Here is a 23,816-nt window from a genome sequence, read left to right as displayed (position 1 = left end):
ACCCACTTCTGTATTAAAAATGCTTTTATATGCAAAGTCGGGGAAGATACACATCACAATATTAACAATGGACATCTCTGGACAGTGTGGTTATTTTTTTTTGCTTTGAACTTCCTTAAATTCCCATCATGAAAACAACTTATAAAATTATACAATCATACATGCATGCATGCTCAGTCGAGTCCGACTCTTGTGACTCCAAGGACTATAGCTCGCCAGGCTCCTCTGTCCATGGGGTTTTCCCAGAAGGAATACTGGAGTGGATTGCCATTTCCTCTTCCAGGGCATCTTCCCAACCTGGGGATCAAACCCGTGTCTCCTGCATCTCCTGTATTGTCAGGTGGGTTCTTTACCACTGAACCACCTGGGAAGCCCATACACACATACATAAAGTGAATCCATTTATACAAAGTTTAAGAACAGGCAAAACTATGGTGAAAAGTCAGAATAGTTACCTCTGAGAGGCCATTGACTGGGAAGACACACAAGGGAACTTTCTGGGGGCGAGGAGGTATTCTGCACCTTGGTTTTGGTGTACACTTAGGTAAAACTGTATCAAGCTGTGGATTTATGAGCTGGACATTTTACTGTGTTAATTATATCTCTTTTGAGAGAAAATACACCCACAAGACAGAAGAGAAACAGGAAGCAGGTGACAAAACACAGAACATTTTGAGGTGAAAAAGGAAGATGAGGAAGTTCTGTGCAAGACCTCATTTTTCTCAGGAAGTAAGATGTTGCAGTAGGCTTAAGAGTAGGATGCACGTGGGCTTGGATTTGAGAAAGGGGACACAGTGATGCAGTGCCAGTGGGGGTACAAATGTGTGAATTTCCCTGAGCTGGATCAAAGGAGCGGGCACCAACCCCTAGGGCTCCTCAACTCACCGTGATACATGCTAGGATTCTGCAGCTGAAGGAGAAAGAGAAGGGAAATCAAACAGTTGAGTTTACTTTGGGAACTGTGACAGTCAGTACTGGCTTGTAGTGGAGAGAGATGTGAAGCCAACTGTGATGATTCCAGTAGACGCTGAAGTGAGAAGGGACAGAAAGGCTTTGAGGGCAGAGTAGGGACAGTGGAGTTGGAACAGTAACGGCTATGGTGAGGAGGGTCGGTTCTAAAGTCCTGAGGGTGAGGCAGTTCTGAGTGAAGGCCATACTCAAAGCCTAGGACTGCTGGCATAGAAGGGAGAAAGCGACCACTCAACTTTGTGTCCATGTACCCAGTGCCAAGTACTTCACAGATACCAGTTCCTTTAAATGGCATCTGGAGGGACTGTACTGGTAGTACAGTGGTTAGGACTCGGCGTTTTCATTGCCAGGGGCTGGGATGGTTCGGGAACTAAGATCCCGAAAAATGGCACCTGGACTTTGCAAGGATCCTGCTGTGAGGTTTATGTATGAGGAAACTTGCCAGCAGGAAGCAGTTTCAAATCCAGATTTGACTCCAAAGCTGCTTCCCGCAATACTATGCTGCCACAGAAGTTGAATACTATGCTCCACACAAGTGGAGCTGGAATTTTAGGGAATCCACATATGCAGGTGTCCAGTCACCCACGTTGCTGGTGGAAAAAGTATCAGTTGCCGACATCTGGAGAATGGCCAGTAGCAACCACAACAGGATATAGTCCAAGCACATGGCACGTGCTTTGGGAGCTTGCCTTGGAGGACAGCGCATCAAAGTGGCAGAAGAGGCAAGAGGAAGGAACTCTGGGGGCTTGTGGCTCTGTCAGGGTAAAAGCACACATGGAGTCCCAACAGCAGTGGTGGAGGTGTGTCAAGAAAAAGTGTCAGGCACTGTTTGCCCATAAGCAAACTCTCAACCACTCCCTTATTTCTCTCCTTCCTTGATCTGCATGGGGATGAATTGCTAGCAGTGGGCCAGCTACAAACTGGAAAACAGTTAACAGGAGCTTTTACCCAACACTTACTGTGTGCCAGGCACTCTGCAGCAGCAATTTATTCAATCTTCGGGGAAATGCTACATCTGGACCTATCTTACAGATGACACTGAAGCCCAGGAAGTTGTTAGTTGGCCAAAATCACAGCCACAGCCAGGATTTGTGACCAGATGTACCTGGCATCAGAGTTTGCATCTTCCTTGACTACTAATAGATGAAACAAATCTTATATGTCAGCAATCAAGCAAATCTTGTGAACAATCAACTGTAAAGTTTTCATTTTTAGGGGATTCTGACCTAAGGTGAATAAACTATTACTGCAGACTAGACTGAGAAGACATTCTAGTTTGCACTCAAGATGTGGGTTAAAAAATACATACATATATCTTTGGGTAAGCAACAGGGCACTCTGCAGGTGACAAAAACTTACAGAAATGAGTTCTTTGCCCAGGACAGATAGTAGGAAAAAGGCGAAGAACTGAGGCTTAAATTTCCTCAGAAATAAAAATAAGAGCAAAAATAGACTAGGAGGGTAGTTCTCAAAGTCAAGAATCTGTTAGATCCAAAGTGACTCTTCTCTAGCCACTCATTTGCAAGAACATAGGTCTGTACAGGCAGGAGAAATGACATTCCTTAAGAAACTGATTGTTATTAATGCCAGAAAATATACCTTCAAAATACACTTCCTCAGAGAAAGGGGAACAAACGACAACACCTGTGTCAGGCGCTTCATATATATATATATATATATATATATATATATATATATATATATATATATATATATATATATATATATAGCTTTTCCCCCCTCCATTTATTTGATTTCATCTGCAAGCCCATCCTGAGGCAGATGGTATTAACTTCATTTACATTTGGGTAAAACTAAAGCTCATGGGACCTGAGACACTGAGGTTAACAAGACTGACAAATGACAGACCACAATCTGAACGCAGATCCGCCAGCTTTCTATTCACTGCCTGACCTGCCATTTTCACAGGAACACATCATGGGTCTATTTTAACTCCCTGCTTCTTTTTGACTCTTACTTCTTGGCAAAATTCCCTTCCCTGATGTTTTCCAACCTTGCCTTCAGACAGAACCACATCTCCCCCAGATAGAAAGACCCACAACTTGGTATGAATATTTTGTTATAAAACATTTAATGTTAACCTACAATACAATGTAAACTTTTATGAAAAAAATTTAAAGTACACTAGATTTCCTCAGTAAATTATCACGTAACTTATTCAGGTGCAGTACACGTTGGGGCACTGCATCCTTTGTGGATGGATTTCTTGTTGCTGCGTCTCTCGCAAGTCCTTAAAAAAACAAACAAACAGAACCAGTTCGAAAGTGGAGCTCCTTCTTCAAGCACCAGATTAATACTCCCCTGACTTTGCGTTCTGGGGGTTATCATTGCATTCTGGGGGTTATCACTCCTTCCCATAGTCATTTTCCGTAACTTTTTCCTTGGCCTTGGCACCATTTGCAATTTTCATAATGACTGTTCAGTTGAAGATTCTAGGTTCTTTTTAGCTTGTTTATAGTTTGTTTTTCTTTTTTAAAGAAGTATTCTCCATTGGCCATTTTTTGTCCAAACATTATAGTGAAAGCAAGGAGAAAGAAGTACTTGCTGCAGGAAATTCTGCAGGCGTGGAAGAAAAAACTGAGGCTGCAGAAATTCAACTGACTCCAACTGGGTATCTTTGCTTGGTCACTTCCTATGGAAATTCAGCCGAATCTACAACTTCAGTCTTGGAAGTGCAGAACAAAACTGGAAACAAGTGTTTCTGTTTAGCTGATGACCTGGCATTTGAAAACAGATGAAATAATCAGGCAATTTGGAAACAAGAGCAAATGCTTGTGGATCACCAGCTTCTCTGTTTTCTCGCTTGAAGGTCCCATCAAGTTCCCAGAGGGCCTTGGGAATAACATACAGATTGTACTGGCATTGACAAAATGTGCATCTTTCATGGAGGAAAGGAGCGGGATGAGTGGCAGGTCTAGATCAGCAAGAAGACAGGAACTGCTCTGAGTAAAGCAGTGCTAAAAAAAAAAAGACAAAAACAAAACAAAGCAAATTGACAGGCCATCCTGAGAGTTGTACTGACACAAACGGACTTTAATGCTCTGGCACTGGACCTCCTTCACTGGACCGGTTAGCAAAAGGCAAGAGGCATAAAGTGCACACTGTAGAAGAAGATGCAGATTGAATTATTAGGCAAAAAAAGTACAACTTCCCAGAGGTGTGGGCAAGATACTTGGTACATCCAGCCTGGCAAAGTCCTGCCAGGGAAATGCAAATTCTAGGCAGGCAGGTTGGTTGAGTTAACTGAAAAAATTCCTCTTTGCGTGCTTGTCAGCAGGAAGCAAACTTCTCACATAAGGTGGACTGGAGAACATGGTTTATCCTGGTATTCACTTCAGATAACATTTTATGGCAATAGCCAGCAATTTCCCACTCATCTGGTCATGGGATGGCAGGAAACCAAGTGGAAGGATGACAGAAGCCAGGAGCGGGATTACATTTTCCTGGAGATGGCGCTGTAGACACTTGTGCCAAGGCCACTGCGAACTTCTCAAGGCCCACAGGTGACACCTGCTGGGCTCCCCACCGGCCCTGGGTGTTTATGCCAACCACTGGGGCAGCAGAAAACAGCAGCCACGTCAGGCAACCTACAAGGGCGGCCCTCAGGTTTTAGCTAAGCAGGAGAAAGCCTCTGGAGACTACAAATCCAGCAAGTTGTGCTTGACCTTGGTATGAGCCCCTGGCCTCACCACACGCTAGCGAACTGTGGTAACTTCAGTAGGCTGCAATGTTGAGTCTACACCAGTCTACCACAGAACACTTTGGAATACTTGTCAGCTCATGCTAAGACACAGTCTGATCCATGTACCCACTACCATAAACTCAACCACAGACAGACATCCAGAGGCTAAAAACCCCTACTACTTCAACAGCAATAGAGAGGATAAAAACTCGTCTCCACAGCAGGTGGCTGCATCAAAACCTGAAATGTGCTTTCCAACAGTTTACAGAGGCTGAGTTCTGTCTTGGCTTCCTTCAGGCCTATGGTTCTTTCTTTTAAACCACCACTACCACATATTCCTAAGGAGACAGGCAGGGTCCTCTCACATGGTTCTGTTGATTGCATCACAGGCCCTGTTAGTCCTTTGGAAAGGCACCAAGCTTGGCAATTCAGGAAGGCTCAGGGCTGGGCAGAAAGGGCATGCACATGTCAGGAATGAAGTGCCATCCTTTGGTTCAGACCCCATAATGACCACCTAACCCAGATTCCAAGGAAAAGCTGCAGTTTTATGTATAGGTAAATATACATGGAGTTCATACCACATATACGGGTGTATTGGTACATACACAACCTTTGCAGGGCTACAAACCCGGACTTCCTCCCATTGCCCCAAGTGGGGTGCACAGGTGGCAAGAAAGGACAGCAAGAGTTGGACCAAAAAGAATAACCTCTCTGGGAACATGAGAGGGACAATGGCAGAAATAAGCACAAACCAGCCCAGGGCACCTTTATTACACTCTTGTGGGCTAAACAGCCCAGGGCAAAAATTCATGGGTTTAAAAACTGGCTCTTTATCAAATAATGTTAAGGAAAACAAATATACCTATGTCAGCCTTATTCCTTTGGTCATTACAAAGCAACAGAAAAAAATTTAAAATTATTCATAAATCGTAGGAAGCTGAAGGAACATCTCTCTGCCCTGTGCCTTCTCTTCCCTCTTCTCTAGAGGTGGGAGAAGCGAGTCCTCAGGAGACGCTGCAGTAGCTGTTTGATGGAGGTTTTCACTTTTATTTTCCATAAAAGCAAGAATGCATGAGCTCTAGTGGGAATGTGCCCTTCCCCAGTTGGGACACTGGCTGGGTTGGAGGTGAAGAGTCTCCTTTCACTGGAAGGTGTGTGGTGCAGAGGGAGTAGGGAAGGGTGGGCTTGCCGGCGGGAACGTTCATTGCTAACCTTGCGTGCACACACAGGTGGTGACTCTTGCAGGCAGCATGGTTTCTGATCCTTCCTTAGGATGCAGCAGTCTTTAAAAAAAATATTGTATTATAATAATAATAATATCAATCTCTCTTATTTTTTTGTTTTTGTTTTTTTTCCATTTCTTTTGGGGATTGGGGTGGGAGAGAAGAGGAAGAAAAAGTGTCATTCGTCTGTTAGGTCCTGAACAAAGAGAACTTCTGTGTGGCTGAGTCCGGCCTCCTGCAGCGTTGGGGGGTTGGGCCACTCCTCTGAAGGGAGGCAGGGCAGCACCCTTCGGGGAAAATTGGCTTCGATCTGAAACTTTTCAGGGCTTTCTTTCAAGGAGAATAAGAAGTCGTGGATTACCTGCAGAGGTCACAGAGAAAAAGGGCAGTGAGAAAACACACACACACAAATACACACACAAAAACTATGAAATCAAATACACCCCAGCTCTCTCCAGGATGACCTGGAGATACAAAATTACTGCATTACACTGAAATTTCATTTCAAAATCCATCCATTTCACAGAGCAATGCAGGGAAGCTCTTTTAAGAGATTTGTTACCCAGTCCTGCTATGAATTCATACATTTCTTTCTTTGAAAACTGGTCTGATATAAACAACAAACCTTGCTGTTGTTGAGTTGGTAAGTCCTAGTCTTTGAGACCCCATGGACTGTCACCCACCAGGCTCCTCTGTGCATGGTATTTCCCAGTCAAGAATACTGGAGTGGGTTGCCATTTCCTTTCTCCAGGGGTCTTTCTGACCCAGGGGTTGAACCCACATCTCTTCAATTGACAGGTGGGTTCTTTATCACTGAGCCACCAGGGAAGCCCTAAACATTTTTTACTTAGGAATAGTCAAGAGTTACAGAAAAGTCAGAAGCATAGGTGTAGTATTTTTTCTTTGAATCCAACTGAAAGTGAGCTACCAACTGAATGTCCCATCATCCCAGAATACTTGTGTATATTTTACAAAAAGGGCAATTACCTTCATAATACAAAACCTGCAAAATCAGGAAACTTAACTGACACTATAAAAATGTACATTAAATTTTCATTCAGGCTCCATTCAAGTACTGGCAGTTGCCTTTTAGAGCAAAAGCATCCAGTTTAGAATTGTGTGTTGCATTTAGTAGCTGTCACATCTCCTAAGTCTGTTCCTTTAGCCTGGAACAAATTTTCAGGATTTCCTTAACTTTCATAACCCTGACACTACTAAAGGTTTCCGGTCAGTTTTTTGCCTCTTAATTTGTTTATCTGAAGTTTATTCATGATTAATTCCAGTTATGCATCTTTAGCAGGAGTGTTATAGAAATGATGTGATCTACTCAATGCATACTATTCAGGTGGAGTATAATTTCAATTTGCTCTATTACCTATGATGTCCACTGTGATCACTTGATTAAGGTGGGACCTGCCAGGCCTCTTCACTCTTAGTCTTTTCTCCATTGTAACTAAGGAATATTTCTTGGGGAAGTACTCTGAAACTCCAGGAACATTCTGCTCCTCAAATTTTCTTCAATTTATTAACATAGAGCCATGCTTCCCTATTTTATTCAATAGGTTCTAATGCTCAAACTGTCTCTGATGGAGTCTGAGAAGCCCAATGAAGCTGGCTTCTGTGTATTTCTGACCTGTCTCCGATGTTCTCTGAATAATTTCTTGCTTTGTGGCACAAGGTGTTACAGGCGAATCTTGTATTTTCCATCAAAGCCCTTAACTTTCATAAGCCATTTCTCCAAGGAGCCCTGATTATTCTTTTTAAAAAATTTTTAAATTTTTGGTTGCACTGGTCTTCATTGCTACATGCAGGCTTTCTTTTGTTGTGGCTAATGGAGGCTACTCTCTCACTGCAGTGGCTTCTCTTGTTGTGGAGCACAGGCTCTAGGCCCATGGGCTTCGGTAGCTGCAGCACTCAGGCTCAGTAGTTATGGCACAACACACAGGCTTAGTTGCTCTGCAGCATGTGGGATCTTCCTGGACCAGGGACTGAACCCACGTCCCCTGCATTGGCAGGTGGACTCTTTACCTCTAGACCACCAGGGACATTCCCTGGTTCTTCCTAATGGACAATGGCATTTAAAAACCATGACCTAGGGAATTTCTAGGTGGACCAGTGGTTAGGATTCCATGTTTCCATTGCAAGGAGCACAGGTTCAATCCCTGCTTAGGGAACTAAAACCTTACATGCTGCATGATGTAGCCAAAGAAAGAAAAAAATAAGAAAATAAATAAAAACCATGATCCAGGTACTAAAAGTATGTTCACTGCTACTGGGGTGCTGATGTTCCTAGGCACACTCTGTGGAGAAAGCTAGGCAATGTGTACATACATATACACATCTGTATCTTTATTTCCCTCTATATATGCTGAATGCTCAGAGTTGATTCCTCTTTCCAAATGTACACCCTCCTTACCTGGTTCTGGCTTTAATATCTACTCCATTCCCAGGCCACCTGGGCTCTGACTTCTTTGCACTGGGTGTCCCCACAAGTGGATACCTCCTTAACTTGATCGAGATCAGGACCAGCACCCTCCATGTGGACCTCTCCTCTGAGAAAGCCCTCTTACTCTAGTCTGGCTCTGACAAGATACAGGTAAGTTCTTATTTTCCCCTCTCTCTTAACTCCACCCATTAAGAATACACACCCTGGCTGATCTATGGTCCTATTCATCTCATATGCCATTTCTTTTTAAAAGATATTTATTTGGCTGTGCTGGGTTTTAGTTGTGGCACGTGGAATCCTTAGCTGTGGAACGTGAACCCTTAGTTGAGGCATGCAAACTTTCAGTTGCAGCATCTACTTCCCGGACCAGGGATGGAACCGAGGCCCCCTGTGTTGGGAGCATGAAGTCTTAACCACTGGACTACCAGGTAAGTCCCTTTTGTTTTTTAAACAAGTATTTATTTGGTGGTGTCAAGTCTTAGGTGTGGCATGCAGGATCTTCACTGTAGCACATAGGAACTTTTCATTGCAGTGCGTGTGAGCTCAGCAGTTGTGGTGCGCCGGCTTAGTTGCTCCTTGGCATGTGGGATCTTCTGAGACCAGGGATTGAACATATGTCCCATGCACTGGAAGACCAGGGAAGTCCCACATATTCCATTTCTAACAAGACTCTAAGGGATGTGCTATGAAGGACACTGCGTTCAGGTCCCTCACAAAGATCAGGAACACACTATTCAAGTTACACTTACTTTTTGGAGGGAATCTATTTCTATTTCCTTTTTATTCCACCTCTCATATAAGTATATTCCCTTTTGGTGAAGCAGTCCTTCCTGCGTTTGTCTTAACTTAAACTTACCTCTTTAGAATTTTTAAGGGGCTATAGCTACAAATCCATTTAAAGAGTAAGTTCATTTTCCTCTTATCTAATCCATTCATGATTTTACAAACTTCTCATATTTTGGTCAACCTTAATAATTTTCAGTTCCCTTCTGTCTTTGCAATTTCCATTAACATTCATTCTCCTTTTCTTTTCTTGAGATGCATCAGTTAGACTTGCACCAAGTATTCTTGGTATGAACCCAGTAAGGGTTTTACAAAAGGGCAAAACATCTTGCTCCTTTTTCAATCACTGCTTGATAATACTCAACACTAATACAACACTGGCATTCTTTATCACTGGCAATGCCCTAAAACCATCAAGAAACACATAAAATCACTCTAGAGGTGCCTTTTGGTTCGTAATGGATAGAAAAATGAGTTCTGGGCTGAGTTTAATTTGGATTCTCTCATATGCATTTATTTAGGAGAAAGTCAGGTGCCACTTTTCTGCCCACTCACAGAAGCTGGAGATTTTTGTACATTTTATCCTTTTTTTAATCCTAGCATTTAATCACTGTCAAGAGTTGAGTATCATGTGCAAACAGTGCATTTCATGTAACATTCACTCATCCAGAGTATGTATAGAGGGTAGAATTCACAGGAAGATCACAGTCTGTGAGGGCACTAAAAAACTGTAACTCATTCTTCAGCTACTTGCTATTAACACTACGAATGTTAAATGAAAAGCCAACAGGGCCACTATACCTCCTGTCACACTTCTTTCCTATCTTTGAGCCCTGTCCTCATTTCTCCATCTTAGTTTTTATTTTTTAAAATAACTTTTAGTGTGAATCTTTTTAAAGGCTTACAAGGATTAAATATTTATTAACAAAACAAATTGGTTGGTTACCCTTTAACTAAAAGTCTATTCTATTCCACAATTCTAATAGACTTTCCTCTAAAACTCTGAGGAGAGCAAATTTTGGTTAGGCTTTTCATATATGTAATGAGAGTTTGGGGAGTAAAAGCTCCAGAAGAGCTTGGGCATACTACAGGGAAACTGTTAGTCAAGATGGTTGCAAGCTAAAACCTACACACAAAACAGCAGTTAGGAGACACATCAAGGCAAGGGAATGAACATATAGTAACCATCTACAACATGGTAGGTCCTGTTTGAGGCTCATTCATGTTATTCCCAAATAAAATACCCAAAGTTAGGGATGAAGAGTACCTTCCTCCATATAAATCAGTATATAAATGAGAGAGAAATAAAATGGAGAAGCTATTTATTTCACCAGGATGCCTCACAACGTTTTACTGTGAATTAGCTCTTTGAATCATCTTAACATTCTTAGTAGTCAGCAAGCTCTGTGAATTTCAGAACCAAACTTTACTCACCTGCATAACTCACAGGGTACCCAGCACAGGGCCTAAAATACCTTCAGTTTAATGTTATCAGAGGGCAAGTCATATTTCCATTGTACATTTGCGATATATCTGAGGCCCTCTAAGAGATTCTGTAACTTGCTCAATGTTCTCCAATTAAACAGAAGTAAGATCAATGTGCCACCCAGCCTCACCTACCCACAGAGCAGCCACATTTCTATTATGCGGTTTGTTGTTGTTTAGTCACTAAGTCATGTCTGACTCTTTTTCAACCCCATGGACTTTAGCCCGTCAGGCTCCTCTGTCCATGAGATTCCCCAAGAAGAATACTGAGGTGTTTTGCCATTTCCTGCTCCAAGAGATCTTTCTGACCTAGACATTGAACCCAAGTCTCCTGCATTGGCAGGTGGATTCTTTACCACTGAGCCTCCATGGGAAGTCCAATTACGCAGTTTACTCCTGATTATTTCAAGGGATCAGGGAAATGGCAGAATATAGTATGGTTGTAAATTTGGAAAGGCAACATGCCAACACAATATAAACATAAAGGCAACATACCAACACTAAATATAATATAATTCCTTCTGATAAAAAACATAAAATATAGCATTTGAATGTTTACTATGAACCAGGCACAATGTTAAGTACTTTACATACGAACTTAATTCTAATTATCCTACTACAGAGTGACCATTATACTCATTTTACAGATGAAGAAACTGAGGCGTAGAGATTAAGTAAACTCACCAAGGAGAGACATCTATTAACAACAGAACAATGAGAATTTGCTCCTCATTCTGTAAGACTCTGTCTGTGCTTTTAACTACATCCCTGCTGTCACTTTAGTCGTGTCCAACTCTGTGTGACCCCATAGACGGCAGCCCACCAGGCTCCTCCGTCCCTGGGATTCTCCAGGCAAGAACATTGGAGTGGGTTGCCATTTCCTTCTCCAATGCATGAAAGTGAAAAGTGAAAGGGAAGTCACTCAGTCGTGTCCGACTCTTCGCAACCCCATGGACTACAGCATACCAGGCTCCTCTGTCCATGGGATTTGCCAGGCAAGAGTACTGGAGTGGGGTGCCATCGCCTTCTCCAACTACATCCCTATGGAATGACAAATACTATTTACCTATGGACACCAGCTATACAATGTAGCCCTACTACATGGGGCTTATGGGTTAACCTGAGAAGAAACAAACAGTGACAACTGCATGAAAACTGCACATGCACTTATATCCAGTTGTGTAATTCCAGTCATTCTAGGGCCATGGGGATAGAGCCTTTTCTACACAGCAAGGGCTGCTGATGGGATTCTGAAGCCAATGAAAGCCGAGCAGCAAAGGAGAGTCTCCCACCTCCAACATCTGAGTCTTCTGTGGAACTTCTTGGTAAGGTATCTTTTCTTCTTGGCAGAGCTCAAACATGACATAATGAATCTTAATAACTGCTCTGTGTTGGCAGCTAGACCTGAAGGAACCTACAATAATTCAGTACCCTCTTCACTCTCTGTTCTACCCCCTTCCTCCTCTGTTCATTAGAGCAGCAGATAAACCAACAACATTCTTGAGAGTCCTTAAAAGCTTTCAGATCTATAGCCCAGACATTAACACTTCACACAGTTGAGGCAGTCCTTACTGTTAGAGACTGTGAAAAGTGGAATCGTCTCTCTACTCGAGAATCATTGGGTAATTTGAAAATGATTTTGACACTTTCAGGGTCATCAGGGGAAGGCTCTGGGGGCAGGCACTCCAACTTCCTTTCCTTCTCCTCTTGTAAATTCTGTAGAGACACAAAGCAAAGGTGAGACTATGGTTCCAATTAGGGAACAAGGAAACAAGAAATACAATCATATCATGTAGGTTTACTGGGCAGTATCAGGAAAAAAACTTCTTGGCAAGAGTCAGAAACACCTTACTTCAAATTATATTTATCTGATTGCACACCACTGCATCACATATATTATTTATTGACTATGTTAAGGTATGCAACTGTTAGAAAAAAGGGAAGGACTAAAAGACACTGGCTATAATCAAGCAGCAATATGCAATGATGAAACAAGACCATGAATTAAATGTCAGATGACCTAACACTGGTACTTGAATGTTTAAACACTATTGCTGTGAACTAGCATATTGAACTGTTTACTATCTGTTTATGCTTCCTTTTCATGGAACAGAGCTGTTTTACATAACCTTTATACTTACTCTTATATTTGTTTTAATAAACTTAAAAAAAAATACTTTTTGTGAAAAATGTAGTAAACACTAAAACGGCATGGAGAATTTAAATCATTCACAATCCTATCAACTAGTGTTTTCCTTTCACACTTAAGAAGAGAGTGAGTCTGGGAGTCACCAGAAGCAGACAGGCTCCTCACCCGCCGCCGCCTCTCCTCTGCCAGCTTCTGCTGCTGCACCTCCTCCTCCTTCCGCCTCTTCCGTTCGCGCTCCTCTCGCTTCTTTCTCTCTTTCTCCTGGTCAGCTCTCAGAGAGGCCAGGTAGGCCTCATCCTGCTGCTGTCTCAGCACCTGGGTCTGGTTTCGTTCTTCCCTGTGGACAGATCAAAAGCACAAAAGGAAAAGATAAATCTCACAAAGCCCTGTGTTTCCTTATACTGAAAATTTTTTAGGGGGTTAAAAAGGTTGACAATCTGGGCAGAAGACTATTTCACACTATCATGAGAGAGTACAAAGAAAGCATGCAGAATCTAAATGCACTGTCTCTTGTCTTAATTTGGCAGAAAAAGAAATGGCGAGTTTTTCCATCTCTTTTCAATTTTTCATGTAAAACTACCCTTTCCCCCCAATCCTAACAGAAGTAACTCAGTATTATTACCATCAAATGATCATCAATATCATATTTTATAGGTAAATACCTTCTTGGGTAACTGCATTTTTATATATGTTGCTTTTATAAAACCAAAAAACCACACACATATTTTAGCAGATTTGAAAAATACAGAAATTCAGAATTCTATTAATCAAAAAGGAAACACTGACATTTTAGGATATTTCTTTTTCTCTCTGAAAAATTGGGTATGTATGTAGAGTGTTGTGTGTCTGTGTCTGTAAAATTAAAAGAAAATATCCCAGAATGTTAAAGTGGTGGTAGGATTGAATTATTTAAAATTTTTTCTTTGTGCTTTTCTGTGTTTCCTGAATTTTCTACATTAATTTCTGTATATTATATGATGGCAGGGCGTGGGGAGTTATAACCATTCCTCAGTTTTTATATTTAAGTTCTTTATATCATGCTCAGCTATTTTAAATGACATGATCTGTGATCTTGAGCACAGTCTTATCTTTATTTTGAATGACATCTCCAAGAACAAATGATCTGATGGAGTTATTTAGGTCAAAGTATCAATATATGAATATTTTAACATTAAATGGAGAAGGCTTTTGAAGTTGCCTAACACAGAGAAGAAGTCAGGATTTGTGAAGCCCCAGGTAAGGCACCCACGTCTGCAGCTGGTCTCTCAGTTCCAGAGAGGAACTCCCCTGTACCTCTCTAGGCGTTCAGACACCAGGTAAGTCTGATTTGCATCCATGATAAATGTCAGCTGGTTAATGAGGTCATCAGGCTGAATGAGGCCTTCTAGACGTCCTACCACAGTCATCCTCCGATCCTTCAACATAATCATGGCCAGGAATGGATAGGTGTTTTCTCTTAAAGCCTGAGAGACTGACAGAAAGAAGATCCAAAAAATCAAGGGCAGGACTTAGGGATGAAACAGATTAATTCTTAGAGTTCACACAACAAGCAAGAGATAACTGCTTTAGTCTCAATTGGGAAACAATGGAGGTGTCATTTATTCCCTGCCTACCTTTTTTCCTCTTCTAGTTTCTCAATCTTTTTGTTGTTGTTGTTGTTATATATTCGTGTTCCTATGTCCAATTAGTCTGATTAGAGTAGGACAGGCTTTTCTGGTGGGGTGTGGTTGTCATGATGATGCTAGAGCAGGCTGCAGAGTTCAAGGACGATGTCTATTTGACAGAGCAAAAAGGATATACAAGGACTCTGCTGCTGCTGCTGAGTCTCTTCAGTCGTGTCCAACTCTGTGCGACCCCACAGACGGCAGCTCACCAGGCTCCCCCGTCCCTGGGATTCTCCAGGCAAGAACACTGGGACTGGGTTGCCATTTCCTTCTCCAATGCATGAAAGTGAAAAGTCAAAGTGAAGTCGCTCAGTCGTGTCCTAGTCTTAGCAACCTCATGGACTGCAGCCTACCAGACTCCTCTGTCCATGGGATTTTCCAGGCAAGAGTATTGGAGTGGGGTGCCACTGCCTTCTCCACAAGGACTCTGGCTACTGCTTATTATAATAATCTTACTTTGTGCTGGTTGGGGTCAAGCCTAAAGAGGCCAAGGCTGCAACTCTCCAGTTTTCTGTTACTGGTGATGATCTAAACCATCATCTTCCCTATCTTTTGTTCCTTTTATCCAATTCCTTCCTTATCCCCTTTTCCTATGTCCCATACATGCTACCCAATAAAAAAAGGGCTAGCTTTTCTATTCTGAACAAGCTTAGAAAGTTGGTCCTCCAAATAACCAAGATTTTACCATAACAGTTTTACCTTATGATTTGAAAAGAAGAGATTTGAAGCTTCTATAAAAAATACCCTTAGTCTCCTTCTATCACTGGTCATCTCCAAAGCCATATTAGAATGTCAAATATGCAAGGACTTATCAGCTGTTTAAAAACCAATTAGGAACAACAATTCGGATTCCAGGATGCAGACAAACCACCTACTGCATCTTTGGTTCTCAGGATTTAGCACAGAACCTGTATGCCAATATATACTCAAAAGTTGCTGAACAGAAGTAGCTGCAAAGTAAACTATGTTTTCCTTCACTAGATGCCCTTATATCTTATGGCGGTTTAGTTGCTAAGTTGTGTCCAACTCTTGTGACCTCGTGAACTGTAGCCTGCCAAGCTCCTCTGTCCATGGGATTCTCCAGGCAAGAATACTGGAGTGGGTTGCCATTTCCTTATCCAGGGGATCTTCCCGACTCGGGGATCAAATCTGGGTCTCCTGCACTTCAGGCATATTCTTTACGATTGAGCTACCAGGGAAGCTGGTTCATCTTACACTGACTTCTAAAGATATTTACCTCCAGTTAAGAGTTTGTTACAGTCAGTAAAGATCTGAGCTTTCTGAATCCCTATGGGCACTCAACATACTAGAACAACTATCTCACTGGGTAAGAAGCTCTGGTAAAATTGCTAATGACAAGAATAGACTCTGGTAAAAAGCCCACTAAGATTAAAGACAAGTTGCTGGCCAGGACTGGGTATTTTAAAAAACAAAACAGGTTCTGGCAATGGTTAACTGTAATAAGTGGGCTAGAGTCTGACAGACCTGAGCGTGCTCCAAAACTTGCTAACTGTATGATTGTGGGCCAGCAGCTTCAACACCTAAACTATACAGTGGAGGTAATACAACCCCATCTCTTATGACTGCTGAGAGGTTTGGTTGGCCGAAGAATAGTCATGCGATAAATGGCGTGTCCATCCAGATTATTTGAAAGATATTCTAACAATTTCAATGAGGGAAAAAAAAAACAACTTACCTCTGTATCCCTCAGGTTTGTTTGTGGAGCATGCCCAGAAGAGCATCCTAGTGTTTATTAGTGAAATAACTTCAGGTGCACAGAGTGTGTTGCTGGGGAGAGGGATGAAAATGACGTAAGAGGAACTTGCTTACCACAACTATCAGCAGATAAGATCAGAAAAGAGGGAGAAAAAAAACAATCCACTTACCGACAGAATTCATCAGAGTCCTGGTGATCGTCTCCATGAAGATAAACCAAAAGAAAGCGAAGCTCCCGTTTGGCATCATTAAGTGCCTGTGAGAAACAGAAGATCACTAATTATGATGATGACTGTGCCTCAAGCTTTTAATTAGGATAAGGGTCCTAATGGATACAGCTATGTATTTAGGAACAAAAGAAGAAATAAGGAAAGAAGGGAAGCAAGAAAACCAGAAAACTCCTGGGCTTTTCTATCTTCACACCCCCGGCATTCCTCTCCCAATAGAAAGTCCATATGCTAATACGCTCCAATGAAAAAGTTTTTAGTGTTGTTAGGATTTAAATTGTATTAGGCAAGTGAGAATAAAGAATAAGCAGGCTGACAGAAAAAAGCCCCATGTAATCACAGAAAAGTCAGCTGTTCCCACAGTCTAAAGGATGATAAAAACAGGAGAATCTGACCTGAAAAAGGAGACGAGAATTTTGCCACTTGATAGCTACAGCATAATAAATACTGTGAAGATAAGCCAGATCCCTGGCCACATGCCAAACAGGGATGAGAAAATGAGAGACCCAAGGGCATTTTAAAGAGCATGAGTTTTAAAAGATCTTCAAAAACAAGGCAAGTATCCCACATTCCTGTGTGTGCTTTTCCATTTGTAGACTCCTAGACACATTACAATTCAGTTAAGGTTTCCTGAATGACCAATAGTGGTCTACCCTCAGGATCACAGCGAAGAGGGTATATGAGAGGACCCATCTCATTCACGACTGTATCTCTAGCATTGAGCACAACGTGTGGCATATAGTAGGTGCTTAAGGCTTACTGAATGGGGTGGGAGCAGCCAGTGAGAAAAAACAGATGTGGGAGAATCAGACAGGAAGCCAGAGTCAGCATTTTTCTCCTTTTCCAGATAGATTCAGGAATCCTGGAGGCTGCAGAACAGAACCGTCCTTAGGCACATGCCCACCGTGTGCTTCTACCTTGTTTTCTGGTGAAGTGGGGTGTGCCCAATACCCAAAGAACTCCTACTAATCTTCGCCCCTGAGAGATAACAACAGTCAAAGGTGTGTGTTGCTTGGGTTAAATGAGATGTGCTGCCTTGAGTCTATGGTCTATGCCCTTATTCAGTTCTGTGAGGGATCCAAGAAGACTTAGGCTTTGCCTACAAGGAGCTTATGGTCTGTATAGGAGATAAGACATGAACACAAACAACTATAAAATAAGGAAGACTGTGAAATTGCTATAACATTTAAAAAAAAACACTATGAAAATACAAAAGACTATTTTAGTCTATAAGTAGGCAGGGTAGAGTGCAGCAATCAGGAAAGGTACAAGAGGGGCGAGACACGAGCTGGTAAAGGATGGGCAAGATTCCAGTTAACAAAAATGTGAGGAAGGCATTCCAGATAGAGGAAACAGTAAAGTAAAAGCAAAGGCACAGAGGTGGGACGTTACAAAGTGTGTTAAGGGGATTGTTTAGCTGGAACCTAAGGTACAGGAAAACAAGTTATGCAGGAAAGACCTCAAAAGGAGGTTGGGATTAGATCAAAGAGGGCCCAGCTAAAGGGCTTGTGTGTGTGTGTGTGTGTGTGTGTGTGTATGTATAAGCCATAAAAAGTCATTTAAAGTTTTTGAATAAAAGAATGACATGATCAGTGCTGGCCTATGCTTTGAGGATAGAACCATATCAATAAATTGGCATCTATATGGTTTGTGGCACTGACCTGGCTGTATGTTCCCAGGTAGAAGACAGGGTGTGCCCTCCCATATTTCTCTTCAAAAGAGTGCATAAATGAAACAATGTCCCCAACGGGATCAGTGACCCGGTTGCGAGGGTCAGGCCGTATAAAACGAAGAGCAAACCTGGGGAGGAAGGAATAAATATCACATGAATCGGCTTACTGTAGTGCATACGGAATAGGCCAGTTTGTAAAGATTCCTATACAGAGCCACAGGCATGGCAGCAAGGGGAGGTGAAACACCTCTGAGTGGACCATCAAACCTGAGAAGACAGTCTGGCTCAAAAGCCACAAAGCAGCAAGTTGTGCCACAGCCTGTTTAAGAAGAATGCAAACTACTAGGATTATAAATTTCAACACTGGCGTAAACAAATATTAAATGCTTTTTGCAGAAAAATTTAGGACTAAAAGAACTGGGAAAGGAAGACCCAATATCCACAAAGGTCATGAGTCAGGCTGTGCCCTCAGACTCTTGTAATGGCACTGTCTAAAACAGCCAAGAGCCACCTATGGCTATCAAAATTACCAAGAAAATTAATTCAATACAATAAAAAAATTTAGTTCACCACTCACAACAGCCATATTTCAAGTGCTCAATAGCCACATGTGGCTAATGGCTTCCACACTAGACAGCGAAGACACACAACATTTCCATCATCACAGAAAGTTCTATTTAGACAGTGCTGTTCTAGAACAGAGCTGTCTCTTTCTGATTGTTCTACTTGCCTCTCCCTTTCCTTTCTGTTCTCTTGGAATTTTGAATTATGAATCCACATCCCCAAACTATTCAGATTATGGACAAGAACTTCAAATCCAAACTTGCACTCATGATTTACTTGCTTGTCAATGGGGCAAGTAAATTTTGCTCAGTGATTTATGGTTGACAGCATCCACAGAGAAGTTATAAAATTGATCTAGACAACACTTGGCCAGAGTTGAAAACTTGGCAGTTACTTAAGTTTAAAGATGGTACATCTGTTTCTGAAGAGGCCATCTTATCACATTTGTATAGTACCATTTATTTATCCTTTGGGTTTCCATAAAAGGCAAAGGAGCAGGGGCTTGATAAGTCAAGGTGCTACATAACGTTAAACAAGTTGCTTGGATGATACAGTTGCATTAAAATTAGTAACACATGCCATGCATATTTTTCCCCAAGGAAGTGAACAATATTCATATACTTGAAGAAATTTCAGCATAGAAAAGCTAACTACACTATGATACTCTCCTTACCAAATACTAAGTCAGTTCTTCATCCCCTTAACAAATTCCCCATATATACACAATGTCACTTGGAATTTCTCCTGAATAATCAAATCTAACTCATTGACACAAACATTCCAGAGCAAATTAAAAATAAAATAAAAGAAAGAAGCTGTGTATGTGGAGGAGTGATTAGAAATCCTTAAGATTAATGTTTTGATAATTTTCTCTGAAATCAAGTATTTTAGGATTATCTTATTACTCTAAGTTTTCAAATTTTATGAATGAATGGATAAAGGTTTTAATTATTTTTTGTTGTTGTTCTTTCTCATCACAATATAGTCCAATGGCCAACACAATTTAGGACAATTAGCTTAAAAAAAACAAAACAACAGAGATATCAACTCCATCTTCATTATGATTTTAAAGATTTTTACATGCACCTCTGAAGCTGGTCGGTCCATACCTTCAGGCTCTGTTGCCTAGAGTAAGGCAAAGATTAGCCTGTATTCAGAGTCAGGTACAGGTTGCGCTGTACGCATACAAGGCTACATTTGTTGGCCTGGATGCCCATAAACATTCTAGTTCTCCATAAAGATTAGGTGTGGATTCATCTATTACTGAGTTCCAGATCAGACACTCAAGTCTGATGTGCACCTTGGGTCCCCTGACATTTTCCAATCTTTCTGCAGCTTCTTGTGCTGAGCTCTCCAAACGGTGAAAGAAGGAAGTGAGAAGAAAAGTAATGGTGTGAAGCAAGAGTGTACACACGTGTGGAAGGGTTATAGTGCCAGCAACCTATGGATTGCCAAGACAGAGGGAAATGTACAGAAGGGGTGTCTAGAATAGTGAAACTGTTATAGGAGGAATCTGGGGAAAAATGGGTCATTTCAGAGCAAGTCAATCTGTTGGAATTATGAGTTGTAAGATGGTTTAGGGTGAAAGTTAATAAGGAGTATGAAGCTAGTAAAGGTAACAAAGGTTGGAACAGAAAGGGTGTGAAGACTAACTGAGGAATGTAGGCGGAAAACATGGTGGGATAGGGAGGATACAATAAATATAGGAAGACTCATTTGTGAAAATAACATCTGTTGTTACGTTCGAAAAACTGAAAATATTTTCATGCTATATGAAATACTTTAGGAAAGGTATTCAATAATGATGATAAACTGGCAAGTTGAAATTGATCAGAGCATAAACCTTAGTCTGATCTGTTTCTGCTCCAAAGTCTACCCTGTTGCTACTAAACACATGGATACAAAGGTACGTACCTAAATATATCAAGTATTGTGTAATAGGTAAACCGGAATGGAAGCATTATCAAGTAATAACCCCATCCAAGCAGCCCCTGAAATTCCAAAAACAAAGTTAGATATCATTCTCCCAACCCCTAATACCTTAACTGCTAGATAAGATTTTCATTCTTTTTTGTCCTTTATGTGATTTCTCCTTCTGTCACATATGGTTCTCTTTTCCTGGACCACTTCATCTTTCTTAAAAAACCAACTACTTAGGACCTCATTTCATCTAATACTATCATAATTTTTGTATTAAATCTGCTTGAACACTTTTTGTGCAGCTACCTATATTAGTTGTCAAATTCAATTCCAAGTTTTCCTCCCCAAATCATAAATATTCATTCTTTCATTTTTAGAGTTAACACATTAAAATGTAGTATATAGAAATAACAAGAAAGATAACCAATATTACTACCTTGGACCTCTGTATGTAAGTGATGAATAATTATACTAATCACAATTACAAATCTCCAAATAGCTGCTAATTTCAATAGTAGTGTTAATTATTTTAACAATATTGATTATTGCTGCTCTTATTATTAACTAATGAATACATAGGGCTCTATAGCTTACAAAGCATTTATTATATGTTATATTATGTTAATGTGATATCCTCTTTGTGTCCATGGCCAGGGAACTCTAGAGCTCTGGAACTCCATTAGTCGACATTAGGGTCTCAAACACAGTCAAGCCCAAAACAAACTGCAGTAACACTGGGCACGTACAGAAGGACTCTTTTTTTTTTTTTTTCCCTCTCACTGCACTGCACAGCTTGTGAGATCTTAGTTCCCTGACCAGGGATTGAACCTGGATCCTCAGCAGTCAAGTGCAGAATCCTAAGCACTGGACTGCCAGAAATTCTTTTGAACTACTCCTTGAATCATATAATCCTCTAAGATTCTGTGCTCTTCTACTGTTAAATACTTTAAAACAGCTACTTAGAAACTCTGTTTTTTAAATCTTACCAAGTACTCTGCAAAAGGAATGATGGAATACATTTTAAACTCAAGTGTAAGAAGTGAGTGTTAACTCTTAAGAATAAGAAAGAAAAACTCTAAAAGTTCTCTGGAGTTCACTGTGAGTATACACACCTGACTTCCCTAATCTGACTGCGAATAATCTGAAAAGGGAAGAATGCCTCTTTATTCATCTCTAGATTCCCAACAGCAAAATATCAAGTACCCTGAAACACTCTTAAATGCCAACTGAATATAACTGAATCACCTCCTTGCTACTACTAGCCCTGAGATTAATTTCAAAAATATGGCCAAGGCTCCCACAGAACTTCCAAGTATTTTCCTAGAAGTACCTTAAAATTAAGCAAAATGAAACAGCAAAGAATTCAGTAAACATTAATTTAAAAGTGCAGGATCTACTAAACACAAACATTTTTAGACACGTAAATACATGTAGATAAAGTGTCATAAACACAAAACAAGGCACAGAAAACTCTTCAAGTAACTGGCATAGAAACAGGGAAAAAAAGGATAGTTACTTTCTTTGGTTCAGTAAGGAATCAAGAAAAAAATGATACACCCAATAAATCTACCAAGGAGCTAGGTCAAGCTAACAGGTTTATATTCTCAATATTCCTTTTGCTCCTATCATACAGAGATCAACATAACCAAGTAAAAGAACTTTTAAAATAAAAAAGGGAGGGATTCCAGCTATGAAATAACTTGCCCTTGGTTGTGGTCTTGAGACAACATAGCTGTAGATCCTGTGGTCAGCTGTATTAACTTGCAAGGGTCGAGATGGTGGTGGGTTGAAAACACTTGGTACACCCTCTTGCTCGTTCAATCTGTCCTGTACAGCAGCCTGAGAAGAAAAAAACAGTAGCTTCAATGATGCTCATATCAACCTAGAAGAGACAGCTATTACTGGTGTGTCAAAATAGGTCACCAGGGAGTACACACTCATGAACCTTTTTAACTTGCTAAGGTGGGAGGCAATGTGTGGTGATGGCTCCAGAATTCATACACAGAAGAGTCCCAAGGAACTTGTCTGGAAGCTCACTGCTTTTATCCAGGTGGTATATGCTATTTAGGGTGGCTGGGATACAAGGTGTTTCACTGTACAAGCATAAGGAAAACCACCCACAGAGAACACAACTGTAGACGGTGCCCCCAGAACTGTGCAATGGAGCCATCTTGATGGGTTGGTATTGAGGGAAAGCGTGGCTTTGGAGCAGAGAAAGTTAGGTCTGAATCCTAGCTCCAGCAATGAGAGAAGTTGCTTGGCTTATGTGCCTCAGTTTTCTCACATGCAAAATAAATAAACAATACTTTTCAGGGTTAATCTGAAAAGTTAATGAGATGACCATACACAATTCTAATATAATTCCTGGCACAAAGATGATATTCAGTAAAAAAAAAAAAAAAAAGTTTCATTCCTTTCCTAACTCTGCCCCTGAAACTGGCTATTTGTCCCAGTGTAGTTAAAAAATTTGGCTTTACCCAAAGGGAAATCTGATCTCTACCTTCAGCTTCTGCAGGTAATCTATGTCACACCTGGTAAGAATATCTTTGCTATGGGATTTTATGGTGGGGCTGAGCACCCTAGAAAGACCAACCATGTAATTTAGGCTGGGGACTTTGAGTAATGCATTATCAGTCAACCTAGAGACTGAGTTCAATTACACAGGCAACCAGTCAAATCAATCATACCTATGTAATAAAGCCTCAGTGAAAAACTGTGGACATTGAAGCTGTGGTGAGCCTTCCTGGTGGGTTAACACTTGGTGCCTATTGTTAAACATCTGGGCCAGGAGGGTAACAAGTATTTGGAACTCAAGACTTTGCACAAACAGCTTCTTTCTTTAGCTGATTTACATCTGTATCCTTTCCCTATAATAAACTGCAACCATGAGTTGTAATAGCTTTCAGTAAGCTCTTTTAGTGAATTATTACACCTGCATGTGGTTTTAGGAACACCTTGAACTTGCAGTTGCTAACAGAAGTAAGGATGGTCTTTTAGAGGACTGTATACTCTCTAACCTTCATAGCTGGCTTTAAACTTTGCCTCTAGGTTTTACATTTTCAAGTGTTGAGACACAATTCAATGGGAAAGAACAGTCTTTCAACAAATAAGGCTGAGACAACTGATACCATATGCAATATAATGAAGCTGACCTACTAAAATCACCCTATATACAAAAACTAACTCAAGACCTAAATGTAAGAGCTGAAACGATTAAACCCTTAGAAGAAAACATAGCTGAAAAAAAAATCTTTGTGATTTTGGATTAGGCAATGGTTTCTCAGATAAGATATTA

At 40.9% G+C, this 23,816-nt stretch overlaps 1 protein-coding gene across 3 annotated transcripts in view; it reads right to left on the bottom strand.

Moving 5' to 3' along the window:
• Nucleotides 1–3,044: 3,044 nt before the first annotated feature.
• The window catches only part of FAF2 (Fas associated factor family member 2), a 71,474-nt gene continuing 50,702 nt past the window's right edge, over nt 3,045–23,816 (bottom strand). For all 3 annotated transcript variants that reach the window (XM_086410823.1, XM_086410824.1, XM_086410821.1), the window contains 9 exons: nt 22,226–22,360; nt 20,516–20,592; nt 18,027–18,165; nt 16,309–16,394; nt 16,119–16,210; nt 14,052–14,229; nt 12,924–13,095; nt 12,182–12,325; nt 3,045–6,256 (listed from right to left, as the gene is read on the bottom strand). In XM_086410823.1, coding sequence (XP_086266949.1) covers nt 6,074–6,256; nt 12,182–12,325; nt 12,924–13,095; nt 14,052–14,229; nt 16,119–16,210; nt 16,309–16,394; nt 18,027–18,165; nt 20,516–20,592; nt 22,226–22,360 — 1,206 coding nt within the window. In that variant the 3' untranslated portion in view covers nt 3,045–6,073. The remainder of the gene's footprint in view (nt 6,257–12,181; nt 12,326–12,923; nt 13,096–14,051; nt 14,230–16,118; nt 16,211–16,308; nt 16,395–18,026; nt 18,166–20,515; nt 20,593–22,225; nt 22,361–23,816) is intronic.

This window comes from Bos grunniens, chromosome 7 (genome assembly GCF_055505025.1).
Source record: "Bos grunniens cultivar Pamir isolate PY7600 chromosome 7, Bosgru_T2T1.0, whole genome shotgun sequence".
Classification (NCBI taxonomy): domain Eukaryota; kingdom Metazoa; phylum Chordata; class Mammalia; order Artiodactyla; family Bovidae; genus Bos; species Bos grunniens.
The sequence above is the reverse complement of the archived record's forward strand: the minus strand, read 5'-3'. Positions and strand labels throughout refer to the sequence as shown.